At 41.0% G+C, this 23,207-nt stretch overlaps 1 protein-coding gene across 4 annotated transcripts in view; it reads right to left on the reverse strand.

Moving 5' to 3' along the window:
* Positions 1-445: 445 nt before the first annotated feature.
* The window catches only part of CYSLTR1 (cysteinyl leukotriene receptor 1), a 33,375-nt gene continuing 10,613 nt past the window's right edge, over positions 446-23,207 (reverse strand). Inside the window, exons 2-5 of one of the 4 annotated variants that reach the window (XM_087940941.1) lie at positions 12,504-12,648; positions 9,114-9,203; positions 4,292-4,393; positions 446-3,615 (exon numbers count right to left, since the gene is read on the reverse strand). In XM_087940941.1, the coding sequence (XP_087797067.1) occupies positions 2,543-3,598 (1,056 nt within the window). In that variant the 5' untranslated portion in view covers positions 3,599-3,615; positions 4,292-4,393; positions 9,114-9,203; positions 12,504-12,648 and the 3' untranslated portion in view covers positions 446-2,542. Of the gene's footprint in view, positions 3,616-4,208; positions 4,394-9,113; positions 9,204-12,503; positions 12,649-23,207 lie in introns of all 4 variants that reach the window. The other 3 variants (XM_087940940.1, XM_087940942.1, XM_026703039.2) reach the window with 3 other exon arrangements.

Raw genomic sequence — 23,207 nt, forward strand, 5'->3', positions numbered from 1 at the left:
TAGCGGAAATTTTGAGTTGTTCGGAGAACTGGCAAATACCACCTCTGACTGCTTCCCCCACAATCTATTCTCTGCCTCCCACTGAGTCCCAGCTGATCAGCTGGGTCTTCTTTGGTTGCCCTGCACAGGAGAATGGAGCTGGAAAGCAGGTTAGTGGGGTGGGGAGGGAATGGGATTTTGCAGTATCCTTCCCCTGCCACGCCCACCAAGCCATGCCCACTAAGCCATGCCCACCAAGCCACATCCACAAAACTGGTAGTAAAAATTTTTTGAATCCCATCACTGGTCACTACCTGTATTAGAAACCTCAAGTTTCCCATCAAAAAATATTCCTCCCCTCTCCTGGGAATTGATTTGCTCTTCCCACCTGTTTAGTCCTTAAAACTGGAATTAGATTGCCCTCCAAAATTTAACATTCATTTACTATTACATAGCTTTTTTTAAAAAAAAAAATACCTTTCCCTCTTTTCTACTCTTCCCGAAAGATGAACAACAGTTTTGTTTCGGTTTTTACCTGAAGACTAAAATAAAAGACAGCATTTCATAATAGATTCTCCTTCTTTCTTTCTCCAAAATCTCCCTGTCCCACATCTCCCTTTTTTTTTTTTTTTTGGTTTATATTTTTAGCTCTCTGCCATAATTGCCTCTTCCTTTAATACCAAATTGCATCTCCCAGTTTAAAATAAGAAGCTCAGTTTCCTTTTCCACGTCAGAAAAAGAAAAGCTTGCATTTAGGATAAAAGAAAAAATGCGACCCATTTATCTAAAGAGGATGTTCTCAAGATGACTCAGCCAAATATTCCCCATTCAACAACAGTTCTTTACAAAAGGGGAAAAAAAAACCCACGTCATTTTCTTTTAACTACGGTATCAGTGTGGAGCCTTGACGAACCTTAATTTTTTTCCCTATTCAGCATTTTCCCCGACATATTATACCAAAAATTACTAGAATCTCTAACCAGCACAAAGGATTCCAGAACTTTAAAAAGTCCAACTCATCAGAAGATTCCCAGGCTAGGAAAATATGGCTTTTTCCCCCTCTGCAATTCATATATCAGGGAATAGTCAGGTACTTTTGGAGTTGAAAATATCATAACAAGGGTAGGTAGCCATAACATCACATCAAACATCAATTCAATTCTGACTAGAGCTGGAAGGGGCCTTGGAGGTCTTCTAGTCCAGCCCCCTGCTTAAGAGTCCAGCCCCCTGCAGGAGACCCTATACCATCTAAGACAAGTGGCTGTCCAGTTTCTTCTTAAAAATCCCCAGCGATGAAGCAAAACTTCAGAAGACAAGCCATTCCTCTGGTCAATTGTTCTCACTCTTAGAAAGTTTCTCCTTAATTCCAGATTGGTTCTCTCTTTGATTAGTTTCCATCCATTGTTTCTTGTCCTGCTTTCAGGTGCTTTGGAAAGTTGCTCTCCACCCTTCTTTGGGGCAGCCCCTCAAATACTGGACTATTGCTATCATGTCATCCCCAGTCTTTCTTTTCTCTAGACTAGAATATCCAAATTCCTGCTTTAGTCTCCAGGCTAAAACACCTTAGCTGCTCTTCCCTGCACTTGTTCCAAAGTCTCAATCTCTTTTTTACAATGTGACGACCAAAACTGGATGCGATGTTTCAGGTGTGGCCTTACTTAGGATTTATAAAGCCATACTAATGCAACCAAATATATCCAACTTGCAATTCTGTGTTTGGGTAGAATGACTGAAGAGATTTGTTTTTTGTAAGCTTGGCATGTAGAGAGGTGTTCAAGCACAAACAGTCTTGGACAAAGCAAAGCGCTATTATGAAATCAACTTGTCTGGTCTGGAGTAGAAATCCCCAAGGTTTGGGGAAGTCATTGGATCCTTTGGGTATCTTGAAAATCTGATTGCAAAATGTCTTTTGGTGGGGAAAAGTGTCTATTTGCAAAGTAGCTATTAGGAGATATAATCAGTTCTATATATGATATATTACCTTTATTATTTTTACAAATAACTCAAGATGCGAACATGTCCAACACACATTCTTTCTCCTATGTTCCCCACAATAACAAACCCTATGGGGTGAGGTGAGGCAGAGAGGGACTGGCCCAAAGTCACCCAGCTACCTTTCATGCTCAAGGTAGGACTGGAATTCACCATCTGGTGATTGGCCCAGCTGATTTTCATAGCCGAGATGGGATTTGAACTCATGACCTCCCACTTTCTAGCCTGGTGCCTTAACCACTAGACCAAACTGGCTATTACAAGGCATCAGCTTCAAATCTACCTGCTACTTAGTCCCTTCTCTTGGCTTATTCCCCTGCTTATCACTGCCTTTTGTCTGAGCAAACGGGCGCAGTTCCAAGCAAAGGATTGGATTGATTTCATCATCGTTTTTATGTCTTAAAATAGCTTTTAAGTTTCATTCAGGTTCCAGAGGCTTATTTGGAATCACAGTTGAAGCAGAGAATCTGGTTGTGGCCAAGCGAATGTCTATATATATGCACAAACTTGCTTCTCTGGGCACCATGTTGAAAAGCTAGATGTAAGCCACTGATGCACAATAATCGGCGTCTCAGATTGGCATCTGTTTGGAGGGAGTTCCTGCCGCTTCCAAAATGCATGTTTTGTGTTCCACCCCGTTTCCATTCATGGCTTCCTCCATCTTTGAGGACATCTTTCGGTGATGAGAACTGGAAATAGAGCCCCTTTGGAAAGTGGAAAGTCGCCTACGGAAATTACCTCCGGAAAAGTAATAAAGAAGTGGGTTGAAGCAACAGTTGAAGGCTGCAAGGGAGTAGGTTATCACCACGGATTTCTGCATGTAGAGGCTCTTCTCACAGGAAGTCTTGTCTTTCATCAAGTGGAGGTGAACCGTACGCTGGACGTGATACGGGGTGAAGCTCACGAGAAAGACGACGGTCACAATCACAATCATCCAGATGGCCTTTCGACGAGTGCCTTCTTTCTTATGCATGGAATTCTTCAGGAGCTTGTTTAGGATCATGGCGTAACAGATGGTGATGGTGATGAAAGGAAAGATAAAACCGATGAACAACGAAATGTAGTGGAGAACCATCACCTTCTTCACATCTTTGCTCTTTGGAGGCTCAAAGCATTTGGTTATATTTTCATCAGATAACTGGCCATTTTTCTGCAAAAATGGGGTGGTAGTCAGGGTTACAAAGAACCAAATGCCAACGCAGACCATGATGGCTCTCTTCCGGGAGATAAATTGGATATTCCAGATGGGGAAAACAATGGCAATGCAACGGAAGAAGCTCATCGCTGTCATGAACAGGATGCTACAGTACAAGTTGACATACATGGCGTAGGAGCTGATCCGGCACAAAAAGTCACCAAAGAACCAGTTGCCTTTGTAGTGGTAATAGACCACTCGCAGGGGGAGAGTACATACAAAGAGAAGGTCTGCAATGGCAAGGTTGAACATGTATATCTGGAAAGCTGTCTTCTCCTGGTATGTCCTTATGAGGACACACAACACGAAGCCATTTCCCACAAACCCCAGGATTGAGATGATGGAGTATGTCACGGGGTACACCTGACTCCGAAACTCGTCAATGGTATCATTGCATGACATGTTTTTCATTGTGTTTTCAGAAGAAGCCATAGAATCACACTCAACTCCTAGAGAGCCAAAAAAAAGGGGGGGGGGAGAGAGAGAGAGAAGATATAAGAAACTCAGAATGCTACCAAACAAGAAGGTCAAAAAACCGACTTCTTCTTAAAGTATTGGGAGAACGAATGGCAGAACCTGGGGGAGGCGTGAAAAGAGAGATTAGCCTAGAATCCTTATGTAGCCACAAGTGAATTAAGTCTAACCCAGAGGTGGTCTTCAGCAGGTTCTGACCAGTTCTGGAGAACTGGTAGTGGAAATTTTGAGTAGTTTGGAGAACTGGCAAATACCCCCTCTGAATGGCTGTGCCCCCATCTATTCTCTGCCTCCCAAATCCCAGCTGATTGGCTGGGTCTTCTTTGGTTGCCCCGCACAGGAGAACGGAGCTGGAAAATGGGGTAGGGAGGGAATGGGGATTTTGCAGTATCCTTCCTGTACCACACCCACCAAGCCACGCCCACCAAGCCAATCCATGCCCACCAAGCCACGCCCACAGAACCGGTAGTAAAAAAAAATTGAATCCCACCACTGGCCCAATCCCACTTGAGTGCTGTTGACCCACATGTGAATAGCAATAGCATTTAGATTCCAAGAAGGTGCTAACCGTTAGTTGAGAAGATCGATTCAGTTTAATTGAACCTTCATGGTGATGCAGTGTTTAGCATGCAGTATTGCAGGACAACTCACTTCCAGAGGTTTGATCCTGACCGGCTCAAGGTTGACTCAGCCTTCCATCCTTCAGAGGTTGGTAGAATGAGGGCCCAGCTTGTGGGCGGCAATATGCTGATTCTGTAAACATTTTTTAGAGAGGACTGTAAAGCACTTTGAAGCAATATATAAGTCTAAATGCTATTGCTATTCACATGTGGATCTGGTTTTTTTGTGGACAGTCATGTACAAAAAAAAAGTGATATTCCAAAAATTTCTTAATGAAGGAGAATTAGTCCTTGATATTATGTTCGAAGTTCAAATATGTTTCTCTTCTAGGGTGCAAAGAAACAAAAAAAAAAAAAACCAGTGCAAACTCCATATGACGTCAGGAAGAGCATCCAGCCAGTAAATGCTCAGCTCTAACCAGTCATCCCAACTCTATCTGGAATAGGGACTATAGGGTTGTAAAAAGGGAGGGTTTTTATGTTCCAAGTAGACAAAAAAATAAATAAATCAGTGAAGCTCTTGTGATATGTGTTCCTGACCTTACCTTAGTGACAAGGTGGTTGATGGATTCATGCAATTGTCTAACTTTCCCCGGTTATCTGCAGCCTCCCTGGCTCTTCGTGAGGCAGTCCCAAGGTAAATTATCAAGGCAGCCAGGGAAGATGCAGAGTGCAGGTTTATCCGTGAATTGCGACCAGTGGCTTAGCAACCATTGGAAGTTACAATCTACTTGGAAAAAAGGGAACTATGACCCAGAAGTTCTGATGAAATTCTTCAGCCCAGTTTGCAGTAACTCACAGTCACGTGATTGTGTTTTGTGACAGTTTTAGTTACTTCTGGTTTTTAGCCAAACTGTGCCACCCAGTGAACAATGGGTTTGCTTAATAACTGTGGCATTCACTTAACGTCCACATTGCTCACTTAGCAACTGCTACAAAAAAAAGGTCATAAAAAAATTGGACTGTCACATGACTGACCCAATTTACGGCCATTACCATATACAACCATAATGGGCAGACTCCATTATGGTTATATGTCAAGGATTGTCTGTAAGAAGAAAAAAACAAACCCAGAAGATAGAAGGAAATACGGTGGTCCTGTTCAGAAGCTCAGAAATATTGGCTTAAAATTAAACAATGGCTGCAAAAAATTCTTAAGGAACAAGTACAATTGGACCCAAAACTATTTCTGTTAGGGATATTCAAAAAGAAACATGGAAGAAATATAAAATATATTGTATTACACATCTTAAAGGCTGCTAGAATAGCTTTCGCTCAATGCTGGAAGCACAACTGTATACCATCGGATGAACTGATTATTCAAAAAATAATAACGTGCTGAAATGGACAAATTGACCTTAATGGTACAAGAGAAAGAGGAGTCTGAATACTGTAGAATTTGGGGAAAATGCTATAATTGGATTGAATTTAGACAGATAGAAAAAGAAGAAATTAAAGATAAGCAACCTATAGATTAAATGCATATATTCACACAAAATTGTATATATTTGTAAATATGCACAAAAATAGAAATGGACAAAACTGTTAATGTCACGATATTTATTTTTTGTTTTATTTTTAAAATATACCAAAGACTAATAAAGTTTATTTAAAGAAGAAGAAGAAGAAGAAGAAGAAGAAGAAGAAGAAGAAGAAGAAGAAGAAGAAGAAGAAGAAGAAGAAGAAGAAGAAGAAGAAGAAGAAGAAGAAGAAGAAGAAGAAGAAGAAGAAGAAGAAGAAGAAGAAGAAGAAGAAGAAGAAGAAAACAGTACCAGTAGCATCACTTGCCCATTACTGGAGATGAAATGAGCTCAGACTATCATCCAAAGACAATCTAAAGAAGTTCTAAAGCCCGTGAAGAGTTTCCATCAAGGCTGCTTGTCAAAACAGTAGAGGAATAGCAAGCATTAAAGGGTTAATACTTTGTCCTGATTCGCGTATCTGCCAAATAAATGAATTCAACTATTTAATTAGAAGTTCCCCTAGGTATCAACTCCTGCCTTACATTCTGCATTGTGTCTAGTGTTTAATTTATTTCTATTGAAGACAATATAATGAGATAACCAGAAGGGGGCAATCCTGGCTAAAAAGGATTAGGCTAAATGAACTGGTGACGTTCAGATCTCAGCGAAAAGGCAACTGGTGCAGTATTAAATGGTGCAGAAATGAAAAAATTAACATTTGAAATTAAAGAAGGCACTGAATATTTTGAGGTATGGGATCTGTTCTATCATTGGTTAAATAAGAGAAACAAGAGTTAGAAACTTGAAGATTACAAGAGAAATATTAATCTCACGATCAGGGTTGTTTATTGAAATTTATCAATTGTGATTAATTTTGATTGGTTTTACTAAACAATATGTATCAATGTTATGAGGGAAAAGCACTGTTATCACAAAATTATCATTAGAGAAGACTGTTATTATGATTATGACGAACCAGTAACCAGGCAACACACTGTATATATGGATTTTGAACATGTTGCTCTTTCTTTTTATTTATATATTAATATTTTTTTTTAAATAATGGAAAGGGTACCCCTGGAATCTCAAAAGTGATGGTTAGATGACCTGAAACACTATCGATTGATGAAAAGTTAATGGCAAAGCCCAAATTTTGTAGCAAGAAAATCCAGCCTCTTTCCTTGTCATCTCCAGCTAAAGCCAAAAAAGATTTGTGTTAAAATCCAGGAGGTGGTGTAGAGTAGACGATGTCACACTAGATGAACTAATGTTCATCACTTTCCTTCCCTCCTAAATGTGCAGCTTATAATAAAATCTTTATTTCTTTCAAATATCCTGTATTAAGATGCAGATGAAATTGAGAACGTAATGCCCCACTAGAAAAAAGGAAAAGCATTCTTCGCTTTGGAAAACCTCAAAGAATACATCCTAAATTGCCATATTACTTAGAAAGGAATCAAATAGTTTAATGAATAAGTTTCCAGACCATTTCAAGTAGCTGTATTGCATAGAAAAAAATGGGAATATTAACCCTACACTTGATTATTCAGATATCTCTTGACTGAAGATATATCTTTCACAGTTAAGTGTATCTACTATTTCAGACTCTCTCAAATCCTATTACTGATTGCCAATTCATGGCCCTAAACTACATAAATTTATATACTATTAAAACTTGCTGCCATGACCCTTAACTGGGCAGGAGTATATCAAAGGGCAACACTTTTGGAACCAAACTATCTTAAATGGGCTAAGCCTAGAGGTGGAGCTCTCGCCTCACAATCAGGCGACCGTGAGTTTGATCCTAGGCAGAGGCCAATATTTGGAATAGACTCTCTGGCTCCAGCTAGGGGGTTGGACTAGATGACCTCCAAGGTCCCTTCCAACTCTGTTATCCTATGAAATCTGGGAACCGTGACTCCAGAAGGAAAGAAATTTGGGGGCAATTTTGGTTGCTTCGGTGACATTGGCTGCTCCTGCGCTGCTGCTCTTCATTTCAATGTTCCCTGACAGTTTCCAAGCCAGTCTCACAATCCCTTGCTCCCTCTCTTACCCAGAAGCAGCCACTTGCCTGCCTGATGGGAATGAAGGGAAGGGAAGAACGGGAGGTTTCTGATGTTCCCAGCCAGATTCCCAAAAGGAAACTCAGTGAGAAATCCAGCAGGAACTCAGAAGTCTCTCCTGCTCCCGCTGTTTTTTTTGTCTTCACCCGCCTGTGGCCATTCTGTTTCTCCGTTTAAGTAAGGAAACATCTCTGACATGGTCACCTAATGGGACACAGATAGTCTCATCTCAACTATTTGGAAGAGAGAGCACACCGACTGTGACGTCTTGAAACTGGAGCATGCACCCAAACGTTACCCAACATTGTTTCTTTAACAAAATATCAGATGGTCCACGCTTCCCTTTGTTACTTATAAAAAGACTGTTGGGGAAACCTACCTGAAGCGCAGATGGAGGCACTGATTTAAATCCAAGGATTGAGCTAGCCACGGACAAATACACCACGAATCACGTATAGATGGCAAGGGTATAGTCCAGGGATGGCGAACTGTTTTGTTGTAGCGTGCCAAAAGCGTGTGCGTGCCAGAAACCACAATGCAATGCACCCTGCCCCCCCCGTGCGTGTGCGTGCAACACCCCCGCCTCACCCCTTACCTGCACTGTGCATGCGCGCACCTCCCAGCTAATTTACAGCCTTTTGAGGCCATTTTTAGCCCTCCCGGAGGCTCGAGGGAAAGCTGCGCAGGGAGGCTGAAAAAGGAGGCTTCCAGAAATACCGGAAGTGCCCGTTTTCAGCCTCTAGAGGGCCTCTGGAGTCGGGGGAGGCCGTTTTCGCCCTCCTAGAGCCTCGAGAGACTGAAAACGGGCCTGTTTCGGCACTTCTGGTATTTCCGGATGGCCCGTTTTTCGGCCTCCCATGGCTCTAGAGGCTTCCCTCAAGCCTCCAGGAGGGCAAAAGCAGCCTCAAACAGGCCTAAAATCAGCTGGAAGGCGCACGCATGCAAGTTTGCCTGGGACTTGCGTACCCACACAAATAGCTCTCTGTGCCACCTGTGGCATGCGTGCCATAGGTTCGCCATCACGGGTCTAGTCTGTTGAAGATGGGGCCACCGTTCAAAATTTGGGGACATAGAGTCCCTTGTATGAGGGGATCCTTGGTGCTTTTCTGAGCTTGGTGTTTTTCCTGCAGAGGTTTCATCATCCTTTCATCATTTCACAATACAAAGTGCACTGATGATGTTGCCTAGTTGGGTAATGAAACGTCTGCAAGAAAACCACCAAGCTCAGAGAGCACCAAGGACCCCCTCATTTCAACCCTGAGCTACAAATATTCCTCTTACTTCATACACTCTTTCCAAGCCAAACAACCATTCAGTTTCTACTCACATCCTTCTGAAGATTTCTGCTTTCTGAACTGAGATGAGGTCCTCCAGAAAGATGTGGCAGAGCTGATAACTGGACAAAAGGTCTCCAACCCTGTTCAAGAAAGAAAGAAAGAGAGAGAGAGAGAGAGACAAGGGGGAGGAAGAGAGAGGGAGGGAGGAAGAGAGGGAGGAAGGGGGAGGGAGAGAGACAGCGAGAGACAGAGGGAGGGAGGAAGAGAGAGGGAGGGAGGGAGAGCGAGAGAGAGCAAGAGAGAAAGGCAGTAAATATTTTTCAGTAAATTGGAGTCCCGGAAAGCGTCTCCCCCCACCCAGAATTACCGTTTTGAGATGTGGTTAAAGAATAAGTGCTCCTAACTACATTTTTCTAAGTGCTTCCTGGAAGATTACCAAATTAAATTGCCAAAATTGATTCAAGGACAAACATCACACCCTTCAGCTTTATAAAAAAACAAAACAAAAGCATCTCCAATACAGCAACAGAAAATCTTTTAAACTTCTATGCTCTGTGCAGGGACGGATCAGGAGCTGCCTAACATGCGTTCAAATACTCAAACAGGCATGCATACAACCGTACCAGACTCCACACATACCTGCAAGCCTACACACACACTCAGAGGCAAATACATCCCAGGAAGACGACAGTTACAAATAGGAAAGCACACTCCCAGATACTTCTTTCTGGTTCCCAGCGATTTAGGCTTGAAGTACCATATTCTTGTTGCAGTTTCCAGAAGGAAACAACCATTTCATTTGGAACTGCTTAGGTGGACAGTTGTCAGTTTGAGTGGCTGCTTTCTAATTGCTTATATTCCTCTTTTATCTAGGAAGGTATGAAGGTATCCCTCAACTTACAACCCAGATATTTAATGAGCATTCAGAAGCACAACAGCTTCAGAAAGGGTGTTTTATAACCCATAAATTACTTCCAGCTATCATAACATCTAGGGCTGCTGCCCCTCCATTTGGGGGGGTGGGGGGGGCCAACTTGGCAACAGCTCACATTTTGCATCTGGTTGCAGCATCCCATGGAGTGCCTTAACTTATAACTGTCACAACTTATAAAGTGCCGTGGTGGCACAGTGGTTAGAGTGCAGTACTTGCAGGCTACTTCTGCTGACTGCTGGTTGCCTGCAATTTGGCAGCTCGAGGTTGACTCAACCTTCCATCCTTCCAAGGAGGGTAAAATGAGGACCCAGATTGTTGGGGGCAATAGGCTGACTCTGTAATCTGCTTAGAGAAGGCTGTAAAGCACCGTGAAGCTGTATATCTAAGTGCTCTTGGTACAACTGAAATTCCAGATCCAATTGTGGCTGTAAGTCAAGGATCACTTTCATAGGTACCCATTTGCATACAAAATTTTATCTCTCTTCCTTGCCATCCTATCAAAGAGGAAGTTGGAAAATAAAAATAAAACAAGAACACCTTGAGAGTCTCTTCTGTTCCAGCTCAAATATTCTTCTAGTATTTTTGCAAACAAGCAGGATGTCCGGACTAATTCTAAGCTAAAATGTGTCATCTCACTTCCTCAAAGTTTTCTACCTCTGCAGATACAGGGGAAAGAAAACTTTCGGGAAGTGAGATGACACATTTTAGCTTAGAATTAGACCGGACAATATTCAGGATTCAGGTGCCAACTTTCTTTCCTCCATCAGTATTTCATGCCATTATTGTTCTGTAATTGGTGGAGATTGCTTCCCGCTGCCTCCTCTCTTCCCTCCCAATTCATCTCTCCATCTTTCTGCTTGTTTCCTGCTTCTTTCTGCTTCTGAATGAGGAGAGTCAGGGAGGCTGTGGACTAGGAGAGGTGATGAAAGGAAGAAGGCTCGAAGGTATCTTTGAGTCACGCAGATGGGGCAGTGATGGGTGTGTTTGTGTAGGTGTATGGGTTGTGATTTTGTAGAAAAGCAATATAAGGGGGAGAGTCAACAAAGCCAAAGTCAAAAACCAGATTATTTTCAGGGATCACAGCAGAGGTGGTATATTCAGCAGGTTCTGACCAGTTCTGGAGAACCAGTAGCGGAACTTTTGAGTAGTTTGGAGAACTGGCAAATGCAACCTCTGACTGGCCCCGCCAACCCCATCTCTTCTCCACCTCCCATTGAGTCCCAGCTGATCGGCTGTGTCTTCTTTGGTTGCCCTGCACAGGAGAACAGAGCTGGAATGCAGGTTAGTGGGGTGGGAAGGAAATGGGGATTTTGCAGTATCCTTCCCCTGCCACGCCCACCAAACCATGCTTAAGTTCACCAAGCCATGCCACACCCACAGAACCGGTAGTAAAAAAAAATTTTTTTTGAATCCTACCACTGGATCACAGGTGTGAGCAACCTGTGACAGGAAGCCAACAAAGGCTTCTGACTTAAATCTTGATACCTAAATGGTAGCTGCTCAGCAGATCCATTAGCTCAGGGGTGTCAAACTCAAGACCCATTTGCAGGATCTGGCCTGCAGGATGTTTAGATCTCTCCTGCAGGGCTGCCCTGGAAACAGCAAAGTACCGTATGCAGCTCTCCCGAGTTCTGTTTTTGCTGGCAGAGCATTGCAGGAGGCCATTGCAGCCCAAAACAGAGCTCGTGAGGGCCGTTTGCAGCCTTCCCAACCTTCATTTTTGCTGGCAGAAGGTTGGGGAGGCCATTCCAGCTAAAAATGGAGCTCAGGAGTTTGTTTTTGCTGGCAGAATGCTCAAGCCACCACAGGCACCCCCGACACGAGTCACATCGAGGTGGCCATGCTCACCTCCTCGAGGTCAAACACAACTCTAATGCGGCCCTCAATGAAATTGAGGTTGACACCCCTGCATTAGCTCAATAGAATATTGCTTTCTTGACATCTTTGTGCAACTGTTAAAGGAGCTGGAGGAACGGGGGATAGAGGGGAGCTATCCTGAGCTGAGAAAGTCTTCGCTTACAAACCCTGTTTAGGTTTAACGTCCCCTGTTTACAAAGGTTGTGCAAGCTTCAAATTCATGTCATGCTGAATCATAAACTTCCTTTTTAACTTTGACCCGTGGGTTGTCTAGGTCTAAGACTGAAGGTTTTAGAGTTGACCTCCAAAACCTCCAAACAGAACTAGTGAAATTCTCGAGAACTTCTCCTATTTAATGTTGATGATCATATGCTAGCACAAAAAAAAAAAAAAGGACAATCTGACTTCATATTTGGCCTGACTTTAGCATTTGACTGGTCGAAGCAGTTTTTAAAGAAATCTCCCCAAGTTTAGCCATCTTTTCTAAAGAACACATTATCACATAGCTGTCTGCTTGTTTAATGCAGTTCTGTCATTATTACTAGCTGGCATTGGATTTTCCTGTTGATTCTAATTTAAGTAATTCCATTGCCATGGTATTCTTTAAAACAAGGCATCAAGAATTCTTCTTCAGTGAGAGTTTTCATACCAACAGCTCAAGTTCAGATGGCCTGTGAACTTGCTGGGATTAAACTGATGATGGTGAAGGCCCTGTTCTGGAAGACTGACCCAAGAAGTCTACTTGAGTAATCGTGCAGTCGTTGTGTAGACATCTAATGTCATCCTGTTGTTCCCTGAAAGAACAAAAAACACAAGGAAAACAGAGATGAATAATTATATTTCAGAACTCTATTTCTCTCTGCGTGTATGTGTGTGTTTGTGTAAAACTGTGATCACGGATGGATAGAAAAGGAGATGTAGGATTAACCTCAACATTTAGAATCAGAGAATCTTTATAGGCCTGGGTGGAAGCTTGGAAGACTTAAACCCCTGCCCAAGAAAAGCAATTCTGAGCAAATGGATATCCAATCTTTTCTTCAAAATCTCCAGTGATAGAGCACCCCAAAACTCAAGGAGGCAAGTTTTTCCATTCATTAATTGCTCTCACTTAATAACACATCACTCTTAAGGTCAAAAATGTATCACCAAACACATGGACAAAGGAGTCTACTGCAGAATTCTCCAAACTTGGCAACTTTAAGACTTGTGGACTTTACAAATCTTGGTTGCCAAGTTTGAGGACCCCTGCCCTACCTGATTCGATTGTCTCAGCTACACATTTTCACAGTTTCAGTCACAAATTGACTTCCGTGGACCTTACATCATACTTAAGGGGTTAGTAGAGGGGGCGTGCATTAAGTGCACTAACATACCTATCGTCCCTGTCATTGTATTTTTACTCTCTTATTCTTGTTCTCGTTTTTGTTTGACAAATTCAAATAAACAAACAAAACAAACAAATAAATAAATGGCAATTGCCAAGAGTCCAATTTTTTTAAACAGTTTATTTATATACATTACATACCTAAGTGAACTTTAGTGAACAGTGTATTGTCTGGATCAATTTATTTATATACAATAATATTTTTCCCACTCCTAATTTCTACCTCTACTATCCAACAATTTATAAAACAAGCTGCATGTTCGAAAATACTCCGTATCTTCTTTTTCTTTTCTTTTTACTGTCAGTCTGTCTATTTCTGCACCATCTAACGTTTTTTTTAATTACATCATCCTCTGTGGGTGTTTCCTCATTTTTCCAGTACTGTGCAAATACAATTCTTGTTGCTATCAAAACATGTAATATTAAGTATAAGTTCCCTTTATCATACTTTTCAGGTAGTATGCCTAAGCAAAAATATTATTGGCTTATAATCTATATGTTGCTTTAACATTTTCTCCAACTATGTATGTATTTTTGTCCAACATTTCTTTGCTTTTACACATGTCTACCACATATGGTAATAGATCCCTGGTGTCTGGTCATATTTCCAACATTTGGCAAACATGCTTTTAAACATCTTTGCGAATCTTGCCAGTGGTAAAGGCCACCTATAAAACATTTTATATAAATTTTCCTTATATATAGTTGCCATTGTCTTACAATTTCTTTCCCAAAGCTTTTTCCATTCGTCTAAATCTACAGTATATCCAAAGTTTTTTGCCCATAGTATCATTGTTTACTATCATACTAAAATTGTATATTTTCTGTATCAACTTTTCATCTACTCCTAGTATTATTTGGTCAAATATTGTAGGCTCTTTTATAAAAACCATAGTCCTTAATGTCAGAATCCATATTTTCCCCATGTGTTCATTGTGATGCAACAGTCATGTCACTTTTTTAAAATGCTGTTGTAAATGGTCACTAATCAAATGTTTGTAATTCGAGGATCATCTGGCCATACGTACATTTTAATGAGGCAAGGTGATGGATTATGAGCTTGGATTTCAGTGGAGTTTTTTTGTGTGTGCATGATCTTATTGTCAAGCCCAAAATTGGCATATCCGTAACCATTTTATTTTAGCCTTATTATATATTCCTTTTCTTTCTTTCTTTTTGCTGGTTGTGGGGGGAAGGGTTTCAGGCAGAGGTGGTATTCAGCAGGTTCTGACCAGTTTTGGTGAACTGGTAGCAGAAATTTTGAGAAGTTCAGAGAACCGGCAAATGGTGCCTCTGACTGTAGCCATGTAGTCCCCTGCCATGCCCACCAAGGCACGCCCACAGGACCGATAGTAAAAAAAATTGAATCCCTGGTTTTGTGTTTGCCACATTCCTAAGGTGGGAGGAGTGAATATAGAGAGAGTTGTTTAGGCTAGGTGGTTCTCCTTCCCATGGGAACGAAAGCTGACCTTGCTGAGATCTGGAGGTGGAGGTTGATGATACCAGGTAATGTTGATTTACCTGTATTGGGGAATGTGACTTTTGGGGACTGTTTCTAATTTCCAATATTATATGGAAATTATATTCTGGGTTGTGTCAGATTTCTCTGCTGCCGGCTCTCACCATCCTTCCAGAACATCTTCCCATTGTAGTGGCGCATCTAAGGCCTCCAAAGCAACAAGTTACACCGAACGAGCCGTAGAAGCCCAAGTTGAAGCTGCAGCAGCAGAGGCAGATTTACGTATTACGACAGAGATGATACGGCAGAAAGCTGAAATGGCCAATCAACAAGCAGAAATGGCTAAACAACAGGCAGAAATGGCCAAAGCTCAGGCCACTCAACAAGCAGCAATAGCGAAAGCTCAGCCCCAAGTGGAGTTACTCGAACAACAAAGAGAGACGACAGTGAAAACAGCACGGGCCACAGCATGGCAGAAGGCAGCTGTTAGATCTGGGAGGATGGTTCAGAAACGGAGGCAAGACTCAGATAGCAACAACAGCTCTTTATTAGTGACTTCAGATCTGAGCGAAATATCCCAGCCGCAGCAGCCCCTCATATAGGGCTGGCTGCGGCTAGGCAGTCAATGAAAGCGATTTGAGTTTGCCGCTCTTGGCAGGGCCAATCACGGCAGCCCGTTTACTAGCCAATCGTATCAGTCTGTGGCGACCAACCACGATCTGCTATTCGCGGGCCAATCAGAGTTGCAGGCTTTCAAGCCTGCTAGTCCGGAACAGCAGCCAACACGGTCTCCCTCAACTTCAACTTCAATGAGTTGGGAGGAGAGAGCCCAGATACACAGATCAAGGCCTACGTGGATGAGCAGCATTTGCTTTGAAATGAGCAGATGGAACCACCTCAGTTGCCTAACAGTCTCCCAAAACACAGGCAAATGAACCAACAAATGTACTTTGTTATGGATGTCTTGTTGAGTTTATCTATCTGCATCTGCACAGCTTAAAAATCCACTACTGTGCGGAAGACAGAAAAGGAACCCTGCTATCATGTCACCCCAGACCTTCTGTTCATAAAACTAGACATACCCAATCCCTACAACTGTTCTTCATATGTTTTAGCCTCCAATCCCCCATTTGATTTGATCCCCAACAAACATCTTAAAGGCAGTTGCTGTCCTTAGCTGTGTTGCATGCAGTAATGTTGGTTCTGAAACATTTTTACCAACACTGTAATCATACAATGCTTCATAAATGCTGCCTTCCTCATCATTTACAATTCCTAATTTGCCTAATGTTGTTGCTCCATAAAAATCTTTGATGTGCGCTCTGATAGTAACTGTAGCAAGTCATTCTCCAAACAGTCTATCTTCTTAATTGAACATCCTTGATTGTTTGATCAACTGGATCCAACAAAGGGTCAAGAACTTTATATTCACTGTTAAGATTAAAGCCTGCACAAAATAGCTTCCATCTAAGATTACTGACTAATTTAATAGTTGATGGATCATTAATGTACAATGGATGTACTTTGCCAATTTGATGCTTTCCTAAACAAAAGAAATTGTTTTGGAAGATGGACTTTGCTCCTTTCTTTTTAAATGGATTTCATAACTTGGAAACTTGACATTCATTTTCTGGCTTTAATTAGATCACAGATCAATTTGACTGGTTCAAAAATGCCTTTCAGCTCCTAAGTGGCTTCTTGGGATATTCCTGATTATAGCCAGAAGCCCAGCAGGGGTTTTGTTAGGAGAGGCTGTGAACATGTCCTCCTGACCAGCTGAAACAACAATGAAAACCGGAACAGCATCTTGCAGGAACAATGCTGCCAATCTTAAGATCTTCCCCGTTACATAATAAAAACACAATTGCTTTATGGAAAGTTTAAGACAGACCCGAAAACATTTCATGCTTTTGTTTATTTGCTTAGTTTTAAATGTACCTGGCCCCTCAGAAATTTATCTAAACAGTACTTCTGTTGGCTACGTGCAATCGCTATCTGCTGTTGAATTTCCCGACAACTTGATTTTGATCTCTGTTGTAAGAAACTTCAATATTCATTTGAATAACAAAGCCAGAAATGAATAAAGGGTTTTTTTTAAAAAAGCAAAGCAAAACAAAAGGGTGCTTGACGTAAAAACAATTCAGTGATCTTAAAAAGAAAGAAAGAAACCAAACCATTGGGGGGTCGGGGATGAAAGTTAAACATAGAATAAAACTTAAAAGGATAGAGTAGAAAATTATATATATGACCTGAATCAATTTCATGTTGGATTCCAATTTTGTCTAACTTAAGATTTAGTTAAAATTAAAAGAATAAGCTTGGGATACATTCTACTCCTACATGCATAATTGGAAATAAGCATTAATGCAGTCAGTAAGGGTTCACTTTCTATGGATACAAAAAATACTTGTATAATAGAATAATTACAGGTAGTCTTCACTTAATGATGGTAATTGAGAGTGGCAATTCTGTTGCTAAGAGACAGAGTCATAAGGCACAATGTCTAGGCTGACTAATGAGAGCAGCTCCAGTAATTCCAGTTACCATTGTTAAGATTTGTCAGATGCTACTTTTTTATTTTTATTTTTTATTTCTGTATTTTTGTCAATTGCTTACAAGATAATAGGTATAAGTAAAAACATAGTTATGAATACATGGATACATATAAGAAAAATAAAAAAATAAAATAAAATAAACAATAGGACAGCGACGGTAGGCACATTGGCGCGCTTATGCACGCCCCCCACAGACGTTTTAGGAAAGGTCAATAGTAGACAGTCTAAGGTTAAAGTTTTCGGAGTTTGGGGAAGAAACCACAGAGTCAAGTAGAGTATTCCAGACATTGACCACTCTGTTGCTGAAGTCGTATTTCCTGCAATCAAGTTTGGTGTAATTAACCTTGAGTTTGTATCTATTGTTTGCTCTTGTGTTGTTATGGCTGAAGCTGAAGTATTCATTGACAGGTAGGACATTGCAATGTATGATTTTATATACAGTACTATACTTAGATCGGATCGAAGGCAGCATAGTTCTAGGTTTTCTGGGTCTAGAATTTCGAGTCTGGTGGCATAAGGTATTCTGCAACGAGTAGAGGAGTGGAGAACTCTTCTTGTGAAATATTTCTGGACTTTCTCAACTGTGTTAATATCAGATACGTAATGTGGGTTCCAGACTGATGAGCTGTATTTAAGTATTAGTCTAGCAAATGTTTTGTATGCTCTAGTTATTAGTGTAATATTACGAGAGAAAAAGCTACATAAAATTAGGTTAACAACTCTTAACACCTTTTTGGCTATGTGGTTACAGTGGGCTCTAGCACTTAGGTCACTCCAAGATCCTTGACAGGGTTTGGATCATCCACAAGGTCTTGACTATTCAGCCTGTATTTTATTTTCTGATTTTTTTTTGCCAATATGTAGGACAGAGAATTTATTTGTTGAGATTTGAAGTTGCCATTTGTTTGACCATTCTGATACTTAGTCAAGGTCTTTTTGAAGGGTAGCAGTGTTGTCTGTGGTGTTGAATAGCTTTACATCATCAACAAAGAGAACGCAGTTGCTTTTCTTTTATATCTTTTCTATCCTGGTCTACAGAGTGGAGAGTTGGTCTTTGACAGAAAACCACTTGAAGAGACCAGAAGCATTTGAAATCTGGATTTACAGGCAGCTGTTACTTATAAGTTGGGTTGACAAAATCAGAAATGAGGAGGTGATAAGCCACCTGGGAAAGCCAAGGGGAAACCATAAAAACCATAAAAAAGCGAAAGTTGGAATATTTCAGACATGTGATGCGACGCCTGGAAAAATACAGCATACTTGAGGGGCTGTCACAGAGAGGAGGGGGTCAAGCTCTCTTCCAAGGCACCCAAAAGCCAGACAAGGAATAATGGATGGAACTGATCAAGGAGAGATTCAACCTAGAAATAAGGAGAAATTTTCTGACAGTGAGAACAATCAATCCATGGAGCAGAAGTTGCCTTCAGATTTTGTGGGAGTTTCATCACTGGAAGTTTTCAAGAAGAGACTGGACTGCCATCTGTCAGGAATGGTGTAGGGTCCCCTGCTTGGGCAGGAGGGGTTGGACTAGATGACCTACAAGGTCCCTTCCAACTCTGTTAATCTGTATATTATTTGACTTAATCCTGCAGGGAAAGATTGAAGGCAAATGAGGTCCAGGCAGAAAAAGAACATCATGCCTTCAAAATCTAAGGGATCGGTTTGGACAAGACTCAGCAGCACTTTTTCATGTGACTGTTGATAAAAACAGGATTGCCAACATCTGATGACGGGTATGGCACAACAAGAAGAAGATTGTTAAGGCTAATCCAACGTGGCCTCAGCATCCTATGATTCTGTGATGGCCATTTGTGACTTCCTGCTGGCTTTCCCATTGACTTTGTAGGCACTGAAGGTATGTGATAATGAATGGGAATGATAATCACATGACTGTGAGATGCTGTGTCCATCATAATTGGAAGCTGGTTGCCAGGCATCAGGACCATATGGTACACGGGGATGCTACAATGGCCACAATTTTGAGGAACGGTCATAAGTCTTCTCATACAGCACCATTGTAACTTTGAATGGTCACAGAACAAGAGTTTATTAAGTAAGGTCTAAGGTAAAGGTAAAGGTTCCCCTCTAACATACATGCTGGTTGTTTCTGGCTCTAGGGGGTGGTGCTCATCTCCCTTACAAAGCCAAAGAGCCAGCACTGTCCAAAGACGTCTCCGCGGTCATGTGGCCGGCATGAGTAAATGCCGAAGGTACACAAAATACAGTTACCTCCCCATCAAAGTGGTCCCTGTTTTTCTACTTCCATTTTTTTACACGCTTTCAAACTGCTAGGTTGGCAGAAGCTGGGACAAGCAACATTACGTGGCACTGGGGATTCTAACCGCTGAACTGCCGACCTCTTTCTGGTCGACAAGCTCAGCGTCTTAGCCACTGAGCTACCGCGTCCCTGAAGTGGGGGCTGCCTGTATACAATTCAAACAGCAGAGAAAGAAAACTGGGCGATTAAATTTTCAGCCACATCTTAAACCTTCTCCAAACCAAAATTGCCAGCAAACCAAAGGGCAGCGAAGGAAAGAAGAGGTGAACTTTGGAACCCTAAAGTGACCACTAAAATAAAACGAACAAGCACAACACATTGTCACATCAAGGCTGCTTTATTGCATGGGCCTAATGGGCACTTGCCCATGGGCCCCACGAGCATAGGGGCCCCATGCTAATCTGCGTATGTTAATCCTTCAATGCACCTGGTATCATATAAATACAGCAACATATTTATTACATTTTACTGCATTTTTAAATTAATACTAACATGCAAATATAGGTTTAATTTTATTGACCATTTACATTTTTATTCCAGTGAGTAGTTGTCATAGGGGCCCCAGTACACTGCTTTGCCTGGGGCCCATAATGCTGTTAAGACAGCCCTGTGTCATATCTGTGTAGCTGATCAACTGAGAATAAATATAAAGACAGTCATGCTTTCTCCACATCTGCTCAAATGAACGCCAAGTGCAATGCACCCGTGGCAAAACTGTGAGGCTCCGACAGAGATATGCAGGAATACCTTACACTGGAAATTTTATTCTCCTACTTGTTTATGTTTTTGCTTTAACCATACTAGATTTATGGGACAGATGCTATGCGAGTTTAAGTATTTTTTCTGAGCGCCAACATGCCTGCGCATCAGAATCTAATCTCAAAGCAAGTATTAAAAAAACAAGAGCAGACAGAAAAATCATTTTCAGGAAATAAATCATAGAAATCAGCAAAGCTTAGCAGCTAAGTATGTCTATCCTATCAGGAAGACACTCCCCCCAAAATGTGTTCGGTATGCATTTATTTGCCCGGAAAGAATGAGAGAAGGGAATAATCTCTAATTAGCTATTTCATAGATTAAAAACAGGCAGATGCAAAATAAATATCTATACCCAACTGTCCCTAATGGCTAGTAGGCCATGAATTGTGAAGAGGATGGGGGCATTTAACAGAATAACAAACAAAATAACAGAATCTAGTGGGATTCAATTACTTCACCATCATCATTGGAGTTGGAAAGGACTTTGAAGGTGTTCTAGTTCAACCCCATGCTCAGACAGCAGACTCTGTAACATTTCAGTCAAATGGTTGGTCAATCTCTACTTAAAAGCCTCCGCTGATGAAGCACCTACAACTTCTGAAGGCAAGTAGTTCATCAAGCCCGAAATTGACGTATGCGTAGCCATTTTATTTAGCCTTATTATATATTCCTTTTCTTTCTTTCTCTTTGCTGATTATGGGGGAAGGGTTTGGGGCTTGCCACATTCCTAAGGTGGGAAGAGCGGTGATAGTGAGAATTGTTTAGGCTAGGTGGTTTTCCTTCCCACGGGAACAAAAGCTGACCCTGCTGAGACCTGGAGGTAGAGACTGATGACACCAGGCAACGTTGATTTACTTCTATTGGGGAATGTGACTTTTGGGAGCTGTTCCTAATTTCCAATATTATGTGTTGTAATTCCGGTTTGTGTCAGATCCAGAATTAAAACAGACGTTGCCAATTGGATGCTTTCCTAAATAAAAGGAATTGTTTTGGAAGATGGACTTTGCTCTTTTCTTTTTAAATGGATTTCATCACTTGGAAACTGGACACAGTTCCACTGGTTAATTGTTCTCACTGTCAGGAAATTTCCCTCCTTGATTAGGTTCCAATGATTCTTGTCCTGCCTTTAATGCGTTGGAAAAATAGATTGACCTCCCCTCTTCTTTGTGGCAGCCCCTTAGATATTGGACCCCTGCTATCATGTCACCCCAGTCCTTCTGTTCATAAAACTAGACATACCCAATTCCTGAAACTGTTTGTCATATGTTTTAGCTTCCAATCCTCCATTTGACTTGATCCCCAACAAATATCTTTAAGACAGTTGTGAATGTACTTCCTGTCTTTAGCTGTGTTGCATCCAGTAATGTTGCTTCTGAAACATTTTTACCAACCCTGTAATCATACAATGCTTCACAAACGCTGCCTTCCTCATCATTTGCAATTTCATGTCTAATATTGTTGCTCCATAAAAAATCTTTGATGTGCACTCTGGTAGTAACTGTAGCAAGTCATTCTCCAGTCTATCTTCTTAATCAAACATCTTTATCTATTTGATCAACTGGATCCAACAAGGGTCAAGCTCTTTATATTCACTGTCGGGATTAATGCCTGCACAAAATAGCTTGCAAGCCAAGATTACGGACATTTAATGGATCATTAATGTACAATGGAAGGAAGGAATCTCAGCTACGTCCTAAATGATCACTTGGTAGGTTCCAATGTTCTATATTTAGTCAATTCGCTGTAATCTAGGGACCTGTGGCCTTTCCAATTCAACATCTAGATGTTGCTGAATTACATCTGTGAGGATGGTCAAGGATGCTAAGAGCAACACCTAGAGGTTGGACGTTCTTTGTCTAGAGATTAAGTGGAAGTAGAAAGATCCAAGCAATAATATAGAATCAAAAACAGTGATTCAGGATCAAACTTATGGAATCAATTTGACTCTATTGATCTGTTTATTGATCTCGTTGGGTGAACAGTTTAGTCTCTTGAATACCTAGCTTAATTCCATCAGTCTGGAAAAGGATTTTTTTTAAAAGTGATTGACAAGGAATTGAAAAACAGTTTCAAATTTCAGAATGCAGGGTACTGAAACTATGGAAAACGCGGTTGGGAAAGAATTAGATAGCAAGTAACCTTCTACATTCAATGTATTTTGATGGAGAAGACATAGATATTTTATTTAATAGTGTCAAAAATTAGGAAAACTAAGCATTGGGTAGTTTTACTAGTAGAATAAAAGACATTTTGTTAATGAATATAGTTTTACATTATATACACTGATCTTGAAGATTGCAGGCTTCTCCCATAGTATTTAAAGTGTATTATGAGGAATGAATTTACAGTTATCATGCATTTTAAGAGCTACCAACCACCTTACCAATAATTTATTTTACCAATCAAAACACAGCCAAATAAAACTGAGGACAATTAAATAAGCAAAGAAAGCAATTATGTCAACTTCTATCTGCAAAAGGATCTACATTGCCAAAGGTCCATCCCCAGAGAGGAGATACTAATAAGTCAGAGGAATAATTAGAGGCTTTCTACATTGGACTGATGTAGGTTGGTTTGCCTGAAAAAAAACTTAGTGTGATGATCTCCAGTGTGAAAGAAAATTCAATCCTTATTTCACCTCTTTATGTTGAGTCGACAAGGTAAGAAAGGAGGATAGACTAGGTCTGAGAAGACCAAAGCAGGTTAAATATTTACATACTTAGAATTTAGCCCCTTCCTGTCATGTCTTATCACTGGCCGTATTTATCTGACTCAAACAATGCTAGATAAAAACAATGTTTTATTTGCTGCCCATCCTACCACTAGGCATTTACTTCTAACCATAAAGAGGCTTGGAGATATGGAATTGCTCTGTTTGAAATGATAGTCTTGCTCTCATTTTTGGAATGGCTTTGATG

Source organism: Pseudonaja textilis, chromosome 12 (genome assembly GCF_049901715.1).
Source record: "Pseudonaja textilis isolate UNSWEBS1 chromosome 12, rPseTex1.2, whole genome shotgun sequence".
Lineage (NCBI taxonomy): Eukaryota > Metazoa > Chordata > Lepidosauria > Squamata > Elapidae > Pseudonaja > Pseudonaja textilis.